General features: G+C 32.4%; 2 protein-coding genes across 2 annotated transcripts in view; one reads left to right on the forward strand and one right to left on the reverse strand.

The window, feature by feature from the left end:
• The window catches only part of LOC143206890 (opioid-binding protein/cell adhesion molecule), a 450,337-nt gene that overhangs the window by 51,927 nt on the left and 383,199 nt on the right, over positions 1–15,211 (reverse strand). The gene's annotated exons all lie outside the window — the stretch shown is intronic.
• Positions 4,335–14,643, forward strand: LOC143200241 (uncharacterized). The gene is made up of 3 exons (XM_076410639.1): positions 4,335–4,841; positions 4,931–6,743; positions 14,358–14,643. The coding sequence occupies exons 1-3, from the start codon at positions 4,427–4,429 to the stop codon at positions 14,641–14,643; spliced, it is 2,514 nt and encodes an 837-aa protein (XP_076266754.1). The 5' UTR covers positions 4,335–4,426.

Below are 15,211 nucleotides of genomic sequence, written 5' to 3' on the forward strand. Positions count from 1 at the left end.
TGTAATAACACACATTTAGTAAATAATGTATTAAATACATTATGCCGCATCTCGTGTTTTCGCTATCTTGTATTCAGTGACGTAGGTTATTACAAAAAACCACACATATAGATTCAAATTGCATAAAATAATGATGCTACTACGTAGAGAGTGGTAATTTACTAAAAAGAATACTGGGTCCTTAGTTCAATGGAACGGTAAAATCAGAAGAAATAGAACTTGATAACTTTATAATGTAACTAATAAATAAATAAATAAATATATATATATATATATATATATATATATATATATATATATATATATATATATATATAAGTCTGTTTGATAAGGAGAACTTGTCTCTCCACTATTATTCAACATTATAGTAGACTTAATAATACGAAAAACTTTTAAAAACAGACAAAGATCGATGAAGACAACTACAAACTCTTCAGCTGATCTCATTTTCGCTGATGATATTCGCTAATACAAACGTTGAGGTTTCTAGTATTCTTCATGATATATTTCGCATTTCACAGCCTTATAGCTTCAAAATTAATGGAGAATAGACCAAAGTATTAACGACTGATTGATCAACTACTATTGGAATCTCAACCGGATCAAGTTAGAGTATGTTAATTGCAGGAGTTTAGGCCTTTAGGATCAGTAATAAGAAAAGAATGGCATCAACCACTGAAGCAGTAAGCCGAATAGGCTCTAAGATGTTGCGTATGCAGGAGAAGAAATATTGCAATCCAAACTAAAATCCGCCTATTTCGATATCTTGCCAATTCTTCTGTATGGTTGTGATATTTGAACACCGCATAAAGTCTGGATCAAAAGCTAATGCCATATGTTTTTCTCCATTATCGTATTAGAAACGAAGTCAGTAAAACGCGACAATCAGTGCACAATTTAAAAACAAATCCAGAGATACAGATTACAATGGTTTGAACATGTCTGTCAAACTAATTTCTCACAGACTTCCGTGGCGAAATTGATCATTTTGACGGAAGATTATCAGAAAAATAGGAGACCAGACACCAATAGGTCGAGTCCAACACAGCTGCGACTTATTACGAACTGATTAAAATATTCAAAGCTCTGCAGCACAAATAGCAGCGTAGCATTTGCAAAGTAAACATTCCCCCAACGCGCCGTCTATAGATTGATGATGATGATTGTATTCTAGCATCAATATACGACGAAAATTAATCACAAATAATTGTGTACTCTAGTAATACAATGCCTCTATAATTTTTTTTTGGCATCCATTAACCTTTTTATTATCATATCACTTCAATAATGAATTGCAAAATTCCCGCTACCGTTGACGCAATTTCCACTGAATGGCGAGAATGGAACGATTATTTTCAATAAATATTGTCACTATTTCTGCTGTTCCTTGTGGCGTATATTAATCCATAATAAAATTTGGATATCTACACAACACAATGTTTAAAGCGAAACAGAGCTAAACGTCACATAACCCATATTTAGCCGCACCTTAGTGTCAAATGCAAAGGGTAGCTGGACTTTTGCTCCACCTTATTTTATTTACAATAAGGGTTTAGCTAGTGGCTTTAATATCTTTCAAAATGTTCAAACAACAAGTGTAAGGCCATTTTCTAAAATAAGCTAAAATATAACTATATATGTAGTTCTGATAGAAGTTTTTCACAATATTTCCTTCTTACCGAACTATTTTTACATGCCATTGTTTTTTGGATGAGTAGATCCCTTACCTTGCCCCTCGCATATTAAACATGTAATCTCTTCATTTACAAAATTTTAGTTGATCAGAAATATGAGAACACTTGCTTTCATAGAATATCTAATGGTAAGGCATGTAGAGTAGTTTTCTGTAAAATTACATAAATATTCTGCTTAGTTTTTTGCAGAACACTTTCAACTCAATAAACAACATGCAATGAAATATACATATTTCTATTAGGTAATAATACGCATTTTAGTAATAAGTTGATTTTTGTGAACTTGGTGGGTGACATTTTTATTACTATTTTTAGAATCAGCACACTAAACAACACCGGAAACAGTAGAAACTATTGAACATTTTTTATAGTTGGGCTGCATAATTTGTAATAAATATCTGTAAGTTGGTTGCTACTACAATGAAATCCAATATTATTTGTGAACAGAGTGTGCCAGTTCTTGTGTACCAAGAAGAAAAATATCAAGTTAAACGGCTACTATATTTAGAAGTAAAGTTATTTTCTTGATCAGGTCTGGTACTGTTCGGGATACCTTCCTAATATATTTTAAATGCAAATATTTTTCAAAACTACATCGATTGTTGAAGTCTCGATACTCTACAATCATTTAGCGGTTTACGTAACTTTTTGTTCATACTCATAATTTTCACAATCACTTAACAAAATAAAGTATTTTGTGAATAAGTTTTCGATGATATGTGTGCATAATTTCTGAATATCGAGGTTTACTGAAGTAAACTAATATTTACCATTGTAGCGTTTTTCAAAGAATATCAAATTAATATAAATATAGTCAGTAACGTAATAAACAAAGCCACGATAAGGGAGAAAATACGACTAATATTTATATCCAACTCTTTTCAAGATTATGCTAGAGAATATCTAAAAACTATTACGTTCATGTAGTTTTAGAGTTATATATGCAAATTTTTGAAAATATTTTGATCATATACAATTTTGTAATGAAAACTGCTACTACGTAGAGAGTGGTAATTTACTAAAAAGAATACTGGGTCCTTAGTTTAATGGAACGGTAAAATCAGAAGAAATAGAACTTGATAAATTTATAATGTAACTAATAAATAAATAAATAAATATATATATATATATATATATATATCTTATATATAAAAGTGAATCGCAAAATGTGTTGGTAAGCGCATAACTCAACAACGCCTGGACCAATTTGGCCAAATCTTTTTTTAAAATGTTCGCTGAAGTTCAAGGATGGTTTTTACGGCGGGAAAAATTAGAATTATTGCTGGAAAAACCCTAAAAATAGCCCTTTTCTTTTTCCCATACAAATGATTTGTAACTAAAACGTAGTCAATTTGAGCTTTATTGCTATGGTATAAAGTTCACATTAAATTACAAGCACTCACTGTTGTCTAAGCAATGTAGGTGTGTTCCTAACGTCAAAGATCATATCTATCAAAACAATGTGCGTGTGTGCGTTGGAGCACAGAATACATAGTTGGAGGAGTTTAATGTCGCGTTCCGAAACTCTCGTTTCTTTTGTATTAGTTTCGGCACGCGAGATAAAATGCATCAGTTTCCACGTCATTACATCAGTCAAACAAAAATCGCGTTACCAACAGTATTTTATTATTTTTAATATCCAAATTTTAAATAAATAAAACAATTCGTACGGCTTAAAAGGATTTGAGTTCAAGTCATATTAAATTTAAAAAAAAAAAGTTGTCTGTTACAGATGACTTTTGACAGATGACAGATGAATTGTCAACTGATACACGAAACAAATTCGTATATCGTGTTTTGTGCAGAGTGTTTAGTTAGTTAGTGTTTGTTTAGTTCGTGATTAGTGAAAAAATAATTTATATTTGATATGCCTCCTATAAGACGAAGCAATTTAGGTAGAAGAACCAGAAATGCTATAAACCAAGCTAATTACCGATCTAACCGTACTGCACAAGAACGTGACGACGGAAATGAACGTGAAAGAATTCGGATATCACAAACGCGTGAAGCGCGAGCGCGACATTCAACTAATAATCGCGCAAGTTTGAATCGAGCTGCTTTCAGTTACGATGTGTCAATTGACTACAGTAACTACCAATGTGTTGTTATTGGTTCTATGAACTTGGTTTGCTCACACTGTAAGGCATTAAAATACAAAAACGAAGCCAATGGATTGTGTTGCGCAAATGGTAAAGTGAAATTGATACCATTGGATCCACCACCAGAACCATTGTACTCATTGGTTTCAGGAATAGGAACAGATTCTATACACTTTTTGACACATATCCAACAATATAACAATTGCTTTCAAATGACTTCATTTGGGGCAACAAATGCAGTTCGGGAAAATTTTATGCCAACTTTCAAGGTATGTATTATAGCAGTTACTCATAATTATTTTAGCGAACAAAATTTTCTGTCACCAAAGTTAAGATGTGTTAATAATCTTCAATTTCTTAATCATTACGAAATATATCACTTAGTCATCATATTATATGGTGCTTCAGTTTCAGTGACACTTTTATTATATTTTATATTTGATAGATATTAGTTAAAACTAAATATATACTTTTTAAGATCAAATATTATTTAAGTTTGATCACTGACAATCCATTAATTTATATCACACCATAATATTTTTTTATTTACAGATACAAGGGCAAATATATCACAGAGCAGGTTCACTGTTACCAGTGTCAGATAGCGACAACAAATTCCTGCAAATTTATTTTATGGGCAATTCACCACAAGAAATTGATCTGCGTTGTGCACATAACAATTTAGTAAAGAGGTCTATTGTAGAACAATTACAAACTTTATTTCATCAACACAATCAATTGATTATATTGTTTAAAACTGCCCTGGATCTGATGCCATCCGATAATCACAAAATTGTAATCAGAGCTGATAAAACACCTGCAGGTCAACATACAAGACGTTTTAATGCACCAACTATTGATGAAGTTACTATCGTTGTAGTTGGAGAAAATTTGGAATCCCGTGATATTGTTTTACATCGTCGGAATGATCAATTACAACGTATAAAGGAAACACACCGCTCATATGATGCACTGCAATATCCCATTATATTTTGGCAAGGTGAAGATGGCTACGATTTATCAATAAAAATGATAAATCCCATTACAGGTAACTAAAATATTAGTTTAGCTATGGCGATAATATCTCAGTCACTATATTATGTATTTGAATGTTATTAAAACAAAATCTGTTTACAGGTTCTGAAACCAACAAAAAAGTCAGTTCAATGAACTATTATTCATACCGCCTAATGATTCGGGAAAATGAAGATAATCACATATTGAAATGTCGGCGATTATATCACAAATATGTTGTTGACATGTATGTTAAAATTGAAACGGAGAGATTAACATTCATCAGGTTGAATCAAACCAAACTCCGATCTGAAGAGTATATTCATCTTCGAGATGCGATTAATACTGATGGAAATGCACAGAATGTCGGTCGGATGACTATTCTTCCAGCAACATACATCGGAAGCCCTCGGCATATGCACGAATATGCTCAAGATGCCATGTCGTATGTTCGTCATTATGGTACAGCAGATTTGTTCATCACATTTACATGCAATCCGCAATGGATAGAAATTAAGCAGGAGTTATTCCATGGGCAATCACCCATTGATCGTCATGATATTACAGCCAGAGTCTTTAGACAAAAGTTGAAATCTTTAATGAATTTCATCGTAAAACATAATGTGTTTGGTGAGACACGCTGCTGGATGTATTCTGTGGAGTGGCAGAAACGAGGATTGCCACATGCACACATTTTGATTTGGTTGGTTGAAAAGATAAGGCCAAATGAAGTTGATGCAGTGATATCAGCTGAAATCCCTAATGTACAAGTAGATCCTGGATTGCATGAGGTAGTTATCAAAAACATGATACATGGTCCCTGTGGAACTCTTAATCAAAATTCACCGTGTATGATGGATGGTAAATGTTCAAAACGATATCCACGGACATTAATATCGGAAACAATTACTGGTAATGACGGTTATCCATTGTATCGTCGCAGATCGACAGCAGACAATGGAAAATCAACAATTGTCAAATTAAATCAACAAGATATTGAAATAGATAATCGTTGGATTGTTCCATATTCACCCATTTTATCAAAGACATTCAAAGCACACATCAACGTTGAATCTTGCCATTCAGTGAAATCGATTAAATACATTTGCAAATATATAACCAAAGGGAGTGATATGGCTGTGATTGGAATTGGTGCAGAGAATTCTAATGATGAAGTTACCCAATACCAAATGGGCCGCTATGTCAGTAGTAATGAAGCAGTTTGGCGAATATTTTCTTTTCCTATTCATGAGAGACACCCTTCTGTTGTTCACTTAGCTGTGCATTTAGAAAATGTACAAAGAGTGTATTTTACAGCACAGAACGCAGTACAAAGAGCTGCTCAGCCACCATCTACTACATTAACCAGTTTTTTTGAGACATGCCAAAACGATGATTTCGCACAAACATTGCTATATTCTGAAATGCCAAAATATTATACCTGGAATCAATCCTCAAGGAGATTTATACGACGGAAACAAGGAAAACCAGTTCCAGGATATACAGATGTATATTCCACCGATGCGATTGGCCGGATTTATTCAGTACATCCAAGCAATGATGAATGTTTTTATTTACGACTGCTATTAGTCAATGTACGTGGCCCAACATCATTCCAACAGTTACGAACTGTTGATAGTGAATTGTGTGGATCCTACAGAGAAGCCTGTCAACGTTTGCAATTGCTTGAAAATGACGCTCATTGGGATCAAACTCTCAATGATGCTGTAATATCATCACACGCTCATCAAATACGAACATTGTTTTCTATAATCATATCTACATGCTTCCCATCAAACCCAATTGATTTGTGGATGAAGTACAAAGATTATATGTGTGATGATATTTTGTATCAAATACGGAATAGAATGGGAAATCCAAATATACAAATCAGTGAAGAAATTTACAATGAAGCATTGATTTCAATTGAGGACATGTGCTTGATAATGTCGAACAAACTATTAATTCAATTAGGCCTGACCGCGCCCAATCGTCCAATGCATGACGCTTTTAACCAAGAGTTGCATCGAGAAAGACTGTATGATCTCAACGCTTTGAAAGAATTAATTCAAAAAAATCTTCCACTGTTAAATGAACAACAGAAGTATGTATTTGAAACTCTTATGAAAGTAACAAATAATGAAACTGGAGGGATTTACTTCTTAGATGCACCTGGTGGTACAGGAAAAACTTTTTTGATTTCATTAATATTAGCAACAATTCGCTCACAAAATAAAATTGCACTTGCACTCGCTTCGTCGGGAATCGCAGCAACTTTGCTTGAAGGATATATAAATTATTTGATTCGGCTACTAATCAAGATGATGTAGTCAACTATCCACCGGAATTTTTAAACTCGCTGGATTTGCCAGGATTGCCACCTCACAATCTTCAATTAAAGGTTGGATCGGTGGTTATGATGTTGCGAAATATCAATCAACCGCGTCTTTGCAACGGTACACGGTTAGCGATAAAAAAATTACTAAACAATGTGATAGAAGCAACTATACTCAAAGGAAAGTATAAAGGAGATGTTCTCATACCGCGCATCCCAATGATTCCGACTGATGTGCCATTTGAGTTTAAACGACTACAGTTTCCAGTGCGGCTTGCTTTTGCTATGACTATAAACAAGTCCCAGGGGCAATCATTAAGTGTTTGTGGTATCAATCTAGAAAACCCATGTTTCTCACATGGTCAATTGTATGTTGCCTGTTCCCGTGTTGGAAAACCATCAGATTTGTTTATCTATGCGCCAGGTAATCAAACAAAAAACATCGTATACCACAAAGCACTATAATGATAATAATAATAATAATTATGATTCACATGATTAACAATAAAGCGATTACTTACTTTTCAATCCTTATATATGTTTTATTTAATTATTTTTTATTCACAACGCCCTATCACCAGGGTGATGGTTCTGTTCAGGAGAGTTTTCTAAAATACGTAGGCACAAAAACTGCCACATTACAAATCTTTTTGACAGGACGAAGTCTGTCGGGTCAGCTAGTATATATATATATATATATATATATATATATATATATATATATATATATATATATATATATATTATATAAAATTAAAATGTTCACATATATATAAGAAACATGTTTATTTTAACAAATCCACGATAAGGGAGAAAATACGACTAATATTTATATCCAACTCTTTTCAAGATTATGCTAGAGAATATCTGAAAACTATTACGTTCATGTAGTTTTAGAGTTATATATGCAAATTTTTGAAAATATTTTGATCATATACAATTTTGTAATGAAAACTCCAAAATCGTCATAAATATATTCAGCCTCAAGGGAAAACGCTGTATGTACATATGTAGAAATTATAGTATCGGGTAGACACAATAAAAGAGGTACACACATTAAAAATATTACCTCTATTTGCGAGTACGAAATTCATTAATGGAGTCATTCGTGGAGGACAGAAACATGGATTATATAGACTAGTACGAATTTACATTTTCTACAAGGTGTATTATTGTATTTTAGTAAACATTTCAGTACTGTTTTAGACGTGAAAGGTCCAAAAGTCTAACGTCCAATAAAAATTGTTAAATTAAATTGGTTTTACTCTTATTTTGGGTAAGAAATATGATATTCTCAAGAGAAGTCGACAGAAAATGAAAAGGAAGATAAAAAAATTGTTGAGTAGAATACGGTGAATTGCTTGTTATTTTTACATACTGATGTGTGATACATTCCAAAATGTTTGCATTGTTCTATGTCTATATCTATATATAAATTAGAATATGACATAGTATCGTTTGAACCTTTCGCTATTGCCATTTTTATTATTTGTTAAACTATCATATATGTTCCGAACAATTATCTATTGAAAACATCGGACTAGGAAATATGATAGTCTCAAGAGAAGTCGACAGAAAAAGAAAAAGAAGATAAAAAAATTGTTGAGTAGAATATGGTGAATTGCTTGTTATTTTTACATATTGATGTGTGATATACTCCAAAATGTTTGCATTGTTCTATGTCTATATCTATATATAAATTAGAATATGACATAGTATCGTTTGAACTTTTCGCTATTGCCATTTTTATTATTTGCTAAACTATCATATATGTTCCGAACAATTATCTATTGAAAACATCGGACTAGGAAATATGATAGTCTCAAGAGAAGTCGACAGAAGAAGAAAAAGAAGATAAAAAAATTGTTGAGTAGAATATGGTGAATTGCTTGTTATTTTTACATATTGATGTATGATATACTCCAAAATGTTTGCATTGTTCTATGTCTATATCTATATATAAATTAGAATATGACATAGTATCGTTTGAACCTTTCGCTATTACCATTTTTATTATTTGCTAAACTATCATATATGTTCCGAACAATTATCTATTGAAAACATCGGACTAGGAAATATGATAGTCTCAAGAGAAGTCGACAGAAAAAGAAAAAGAAGATAAAAAAATTGTTGAGTAGAATATGGTGAATTGCTTGTTATTTTTACATATTGATGTGTGATATACTCCAAAATGTTTGCATTGTTCTATGTCTATATCTATATATAAATTAGAATATGACATAGTATCGTTTGAACCTTTCGCTATTGCCATTTTTATTATTTGCTAAACTATCATATATGTTCCGAACAATTATCTATTGAAAACATCGGACTAGGAAATATGATAGTCTCAAGAGAAGTCGACAGAAAAAGAAAAAGAAGATAAAAAAATTGTTGAGTAGAATATGGTGAATTGCTTGTTATTTTTACATATTGATGTGTGATATACTCCAAAATGTTTGCATTGTTCTATGTCTATATCTATATATAAATTAGAATATGACATAGTATCGTTTGAACCTTTCGCTATTGCCATTTTTATTATTTGCTAAACTATCATATATGTTCCGAACAATTATCTATTGAAAACATCGGACTAGGAAATATGATAGTCTCAAGAGAAGTCGACAGAAAAAGAAAAAGAAGATAAAAAAATTGTTGAGTAGAATATGGTGAATTGCTTGTTATTTTTACATATTGATGTGTAATATACTCCAAAATGTTTGCATTGTTCTATGTCTATATCTATATATAAATTAGAATATGACATAGTATCGTTTGAACCTTTCGCTATTGCCATTATTATTATTTGCTAAACTATCATATATGTTCCGAACAATTATCTATTGAAAACATCGGACCTAAGCAAAGTGCATGCGCAGTACCACTTTAAACCTGTTATGAAACACGTTCGATTCCACCTGTTCTCCAAATTCAGTTGTACTCATGCGCCGAATTCAGATATGCACTCACTTTTACATGAAATACACAGAGCAATATATTAATTGTCTTTACACATTTATATTTTTAGACACATTATACTTTTTTTATCATCGTTATAAAAATATATTTAAAATAAAAATATTTTCATGGTCTCCGCGATAATACCGCACCAATAGTCTACGTGAGTTACAATTCTGCGAGAATAATATATTTTAAGATGAAAAGTGATAAGAAACATATTCGGCATTGCCTTCTATATGACAAAGAACAAGAAACTAGGAAACATATTTCGAAAGTGCAGGAATCCATTTGAATACTTGTTGATACAGCTTCCTGTATTATGAATTGTATTGGGATGTAATTGTTATTATACTTATTAATACGTTATAATTATTGTTTGGTGACCATTCGCCTTGGGCAATTTAAAAAAGTTTCTAAAGGTTGCCAATACTGCTTCTTGTTAGCAGATCTTGAAACACCGTTAAATGTATATTGCGCTGGTAAAAGTTCAGAGATCTGAAGTTTATTTAATGCTTCCAAATACGAATTATATAAATTGTTTGTGTTAGTACGTACGTATTATATTTATATACATATTCATATTGAAATAAATTATTCGTCTAAATTATTATAACAAAGATCTAATTAAGGTATAAAGCAATTTAACCGCAATCATGTCAAAGAGGCTGAATATTTTGCTGAGAATTTTTTTAATAAACTTAGGGTTAAATCAAATAGCGACGGTTGCGCTAGTTATTTAACTTTTTAATTTAGCAAAAATTACCCCGTTCAAGTCTCAATTCGGATGAAATAAGTTCACCCCTTCCATATTGCTCTGTCGTTACAAAAGCTTACCGGCAAAAACACCCTAATACGAAATAATCAAGCTCTGGTCTTTCATTATGACGTGCTATTGAGTCGTGTTTTCGCTGAAAATTTATTTGAAAGCTTCCGAACTTCACTAAAAGCGTTACTGGCTGAGGGCTTCATTTAAAAACGGCTTTTCCTACAGAATATTATTGTGTGCTTCAATGCTTGTACGAGTAACATTTTAAAATTGATAGCGTGTGATCCGACCGAAACGTAAATCAACAGAAAACTATTGGGAGCATGTTATAGTTTCAAAAAAAAAACGTTAAAGAAACAATTTTGAACAGTTTTATTTAAGCCATGGATTACGAAACCCTACCTAGTAAAAAAAATATCCATATTCATGAAATTGAACTTAAATCCAAGTATTGTGGCGATTAATTTCCTTTAATTTTCAATGCCTGTCTCCATCAATTATTACAAAATCAACTAATAATAATTAGTGGTGATTATTTGAATCCCTCAAAAGATTCGGTGACGTAGTACTTATTTCTTTTCAAAATCCCCTACAAATTAGTAGAGCTTTTAAAGGCGTCTGTTAAATATTTGTGTTAAATGTAAAATATATTCCAAATTAAAGAACGTAGGAGGGCATTTGACGAATAAATTTGAATATTGTCTTAAAGTGTTTGTCAAATGCGACGGTTACTCATTCTATAAGTAGATAATAACACTGTGTTCTATTAAAACATTTTATCTATATAATAATTATATTAGACTTTCTTTTACTTCATATATATTTATATGGGATATTATATATTCGAATGAAAAGAGAATTTTTGAAAAAAAGTTGGGGCAATGTATATTAATGGATATTAATGATGTTGTTGCGACGCAAATTTCATTATTTATATAAAGGGCAGTCGTGTAAATTTAAGTTTCCGTTAATTGTAGAAATCTCTCGGATAGATAGTTAACGTTATATATATATGATAGATAGTTAATTCCTAATATCCATGACATGGGAAAAGAACTACAGGCTTGATACAAAATGTAACATCGCATTGTATTGAATGTCTGGTGAAATTAGCCAACCAACCGAGTAAAGAGAACATACGTGTTCAATAAAGAGGATATCCCATCGGCTCGTTGTCGAGTGTTTATAACCATTAATATCAAGAAGCACGAATAGAAGAGCATAAATAGCCGAAACGCACGTGTTTATCAGCGTGAGAAGTTCCTAGCTGGAAGAGTGTTCGATCTGATTCGATCTGAATCATAATCCTTTTCCCATAGCGTATTCATTAATATCTTTAAATGTATATATATATATATATATTATATATATATATATATATATATATATATATATATATATATATCTACTATTAATTAAACAACTCGTCTTTGGGTAGCAATTTACTCAAAGAAGAGAGAAAATAAATTGTATTTAATTTACAGCCTTGTTTTCTCTCTCATATCTCAACAGATATATTAATCGAAATATTTTCCTTTGCTACCAAAAACTTTTTCATACATTTCTTGTAACATGTCGATACCATATCGAAAGACATGATTGGTTTGGTGGCAATCTAATCATCGAATTGTTGCTGCACTTTTTCAGTATTTCTAATTGAACAAACAGATAAGCAACAATGCCTGGTGAGTACATTGGGCACGGCAGGACTTCTTATTCGTTCATCTTTCACAATTTCAATCCTATAATTCTTGCGTACGTAATGTATGGTCGACTGTTGTCATACGAGAGGATGACTTTACATTTGTATTAATACGTCGTTTACTTACGTTATATATTACGTTACGTTATACGTTATTCAGTTGACACCGACAGGCATCTACAGTAACATTTTCTTTGTGCTTTAGCAGCGCGTGATTCACTTGCTGATCTCACTATATACACAACAAAATTTTATGGCTAATGTTGATTTTGCGCTTAAGCGTTGATATAGATAAACCCTTCTTTTTTTGGCTGTCAAACAATTCATATGGTAGTCATTTTCTCTCCTTTTGGATTTTTCCCAATAAACGTCTGAAGTCAGTTTATTCAGCAATTGTTAAGCTGCCTGGAAATTTCATGAGAATTTGGGATGAGTTTTCTCCTAATTAGTCCTGCAATTAATTGTCTATCAACTTTTTTGGTCCTGGAGGCCGCTAATTGCGATTAATATCAAAATTGCCACATAATTCGATGAAAAGCCATTATTATATCTAGATTCCTCTGCGATATTCCTCTAGTCAGTCTAGACTTTCGCCATTAAGATTTCTGAATTAATGGATGCAAGTAAATAGAATTGAACTGAAATTCAAGAATTTCAAAATGTAAAGACAGGCCTATCATACTATTTCAATGACTTTTTCAGTGATTAATATTTCCAGAAACTGTATCCTAAACCTTTGTAATTGATATATTATATATGTTTTTTAAATTTATTATGATAAAAAACAAAGTAAGACTATATTAAAATATTATTTTATTCTTCTTTATATACTGCAGTGTACATATAAGCAAAACAACTCAAAACTCGTGAATAGACCAACTGGCATAAATAATGTCGAATTAGCTCCGCTGAAATGAACGTGAGCCAGGTTTGAGCACCACTCGGTCCATAAGCAAATTCTGCTTTTTAATTTAGGAAAATTACCATGCTGAAGCTGTAATTTGGCTTCAAAAGAACGAATAAACCCGTCACTTTCTTTTAGAGCCCGTTATAAAAACTCCCATAGTCATTCGAGGCAAAAACGTCGTTATCCATAATATAGAATTATTAAGTTTATGTTGGTTAATGCTATTTTTTATTTTGTTATATGAAATGCATTGTGATGTGAAGCTATATTAAATAAATATATATTATGGCATATTCTTTAGAAAGCTAAAAAAAAAGATATATATATATATAAATATATATATATATATATATATATATATATATATATATATATATATATATAAATATATATATATAAATATATATATATATATATATATATATATATATATATATATATATATAATATATATATATATATATATAATATATATATATATATATATATATATATATATATATATATATAATATATATATATATATATATATATATATATATATATATATATATATAATATATATATAATATAATTATATAAATAATATATATATATATATATATATATATATATATATATATTTATATACATGTCTATTACCCCCCAGGGGGCTGCGATCGGGTTGTGTAGTCTTGGGATAATACGGCTCGGTCTCAGCACGGGTGTGGCAGTCCCGGGGCCCCAGCTTACCTCATCGGGCTATGACCGTGGGGTGTGGACTAAGGTTTACAATCTGCGGCCATGGCACGGGTGTGACAATCCCGGTGGTCCCAGTCTTGTGTTGTCCTTTATTGTCTCAGTATTTGTTTTATGTCATTTTAACAACATGGATAGTACTCATATTGGAGAACCTGTTACGGTGCAGGGGGTCAGATCTCCAGTACCTGTCGAGAGAGTGGGCGGCCGCGCAGGCTCTGCTCGACAGTCAGCCGTTGACTGCGCAACATTACCGGTAGGTGACCAGGCCGGAGTACAGGCAATGACTACTGGCACAAGTTCTGGTCTTAATAGACCCAGAAATGATAAAACAGAATGGAACAGAATGGAGTTTGACTCCACCCTACTGTGTGAACTGTGGCCAGGTACACTCTCCTCGTTACAAGGGTTGTGCTGTATATAAGGAAGAGACCCTCATTCAAAAAATCAAAATTGAAGAAAAATTACCGTATCACCTAGCACGAAATAATGCAAAAACACAGATGGGAAACACTCATATGAATTATACCAGGGCAGTTAAGGGCACTTCAGTAAATACCTGCTCACAACGTAATTTGGATTGTGGTTCAGATCATGACATACCTATTCCTTCCCGAGCCCCTGTGACTTTCATTGGTGATAGAAATCCTGAAATTAAAGTTTCCTTGCCTAAAGGGACTTTAGCCCCTTCTTCATCCCGACGCCTCACACCACACTCCCGCTTCTCCTCTGAAGGAAGGGCGAGATTCCCTTCTCCCCCTTTCTGATCTCCCTCCCCCATCACCCCTTCGCCATTCCCGTCAGAGGAGTGATCTTCCTCCCTCTCAGCTGACGGGAACCAGTAAAGAGAAAACTTTTACTAATAAAGATCGGGACTCCCATCGCCCAATTCATCTCGGGGCTCGTCTCCTCCTTCTAAGAAGAATACTAGTGGTCCATCCAGGGACCGCTCTAAGCATGGCAAGAAAGAAAAGGATAAGAAGACGGAGATG

The sequence above is a fragment of the Rhynchophorus ferrugineus genome, unplaced genomic scaffold (assembly GCF_030347505.1).
Source record: "Rhynchophorus ferrugineus isolate W39M unplaced genomic scaffold, kcgeb_rfMv2 rfM1, whole genome shotgun sequence".
Taxonomy (NCBI): Eukaryota; Metazoa; Arthropoda; class Insecta; order Coleoptera; family Curculionidae; genus Rhynchophorus; species Rhynchophorus ferrugineus.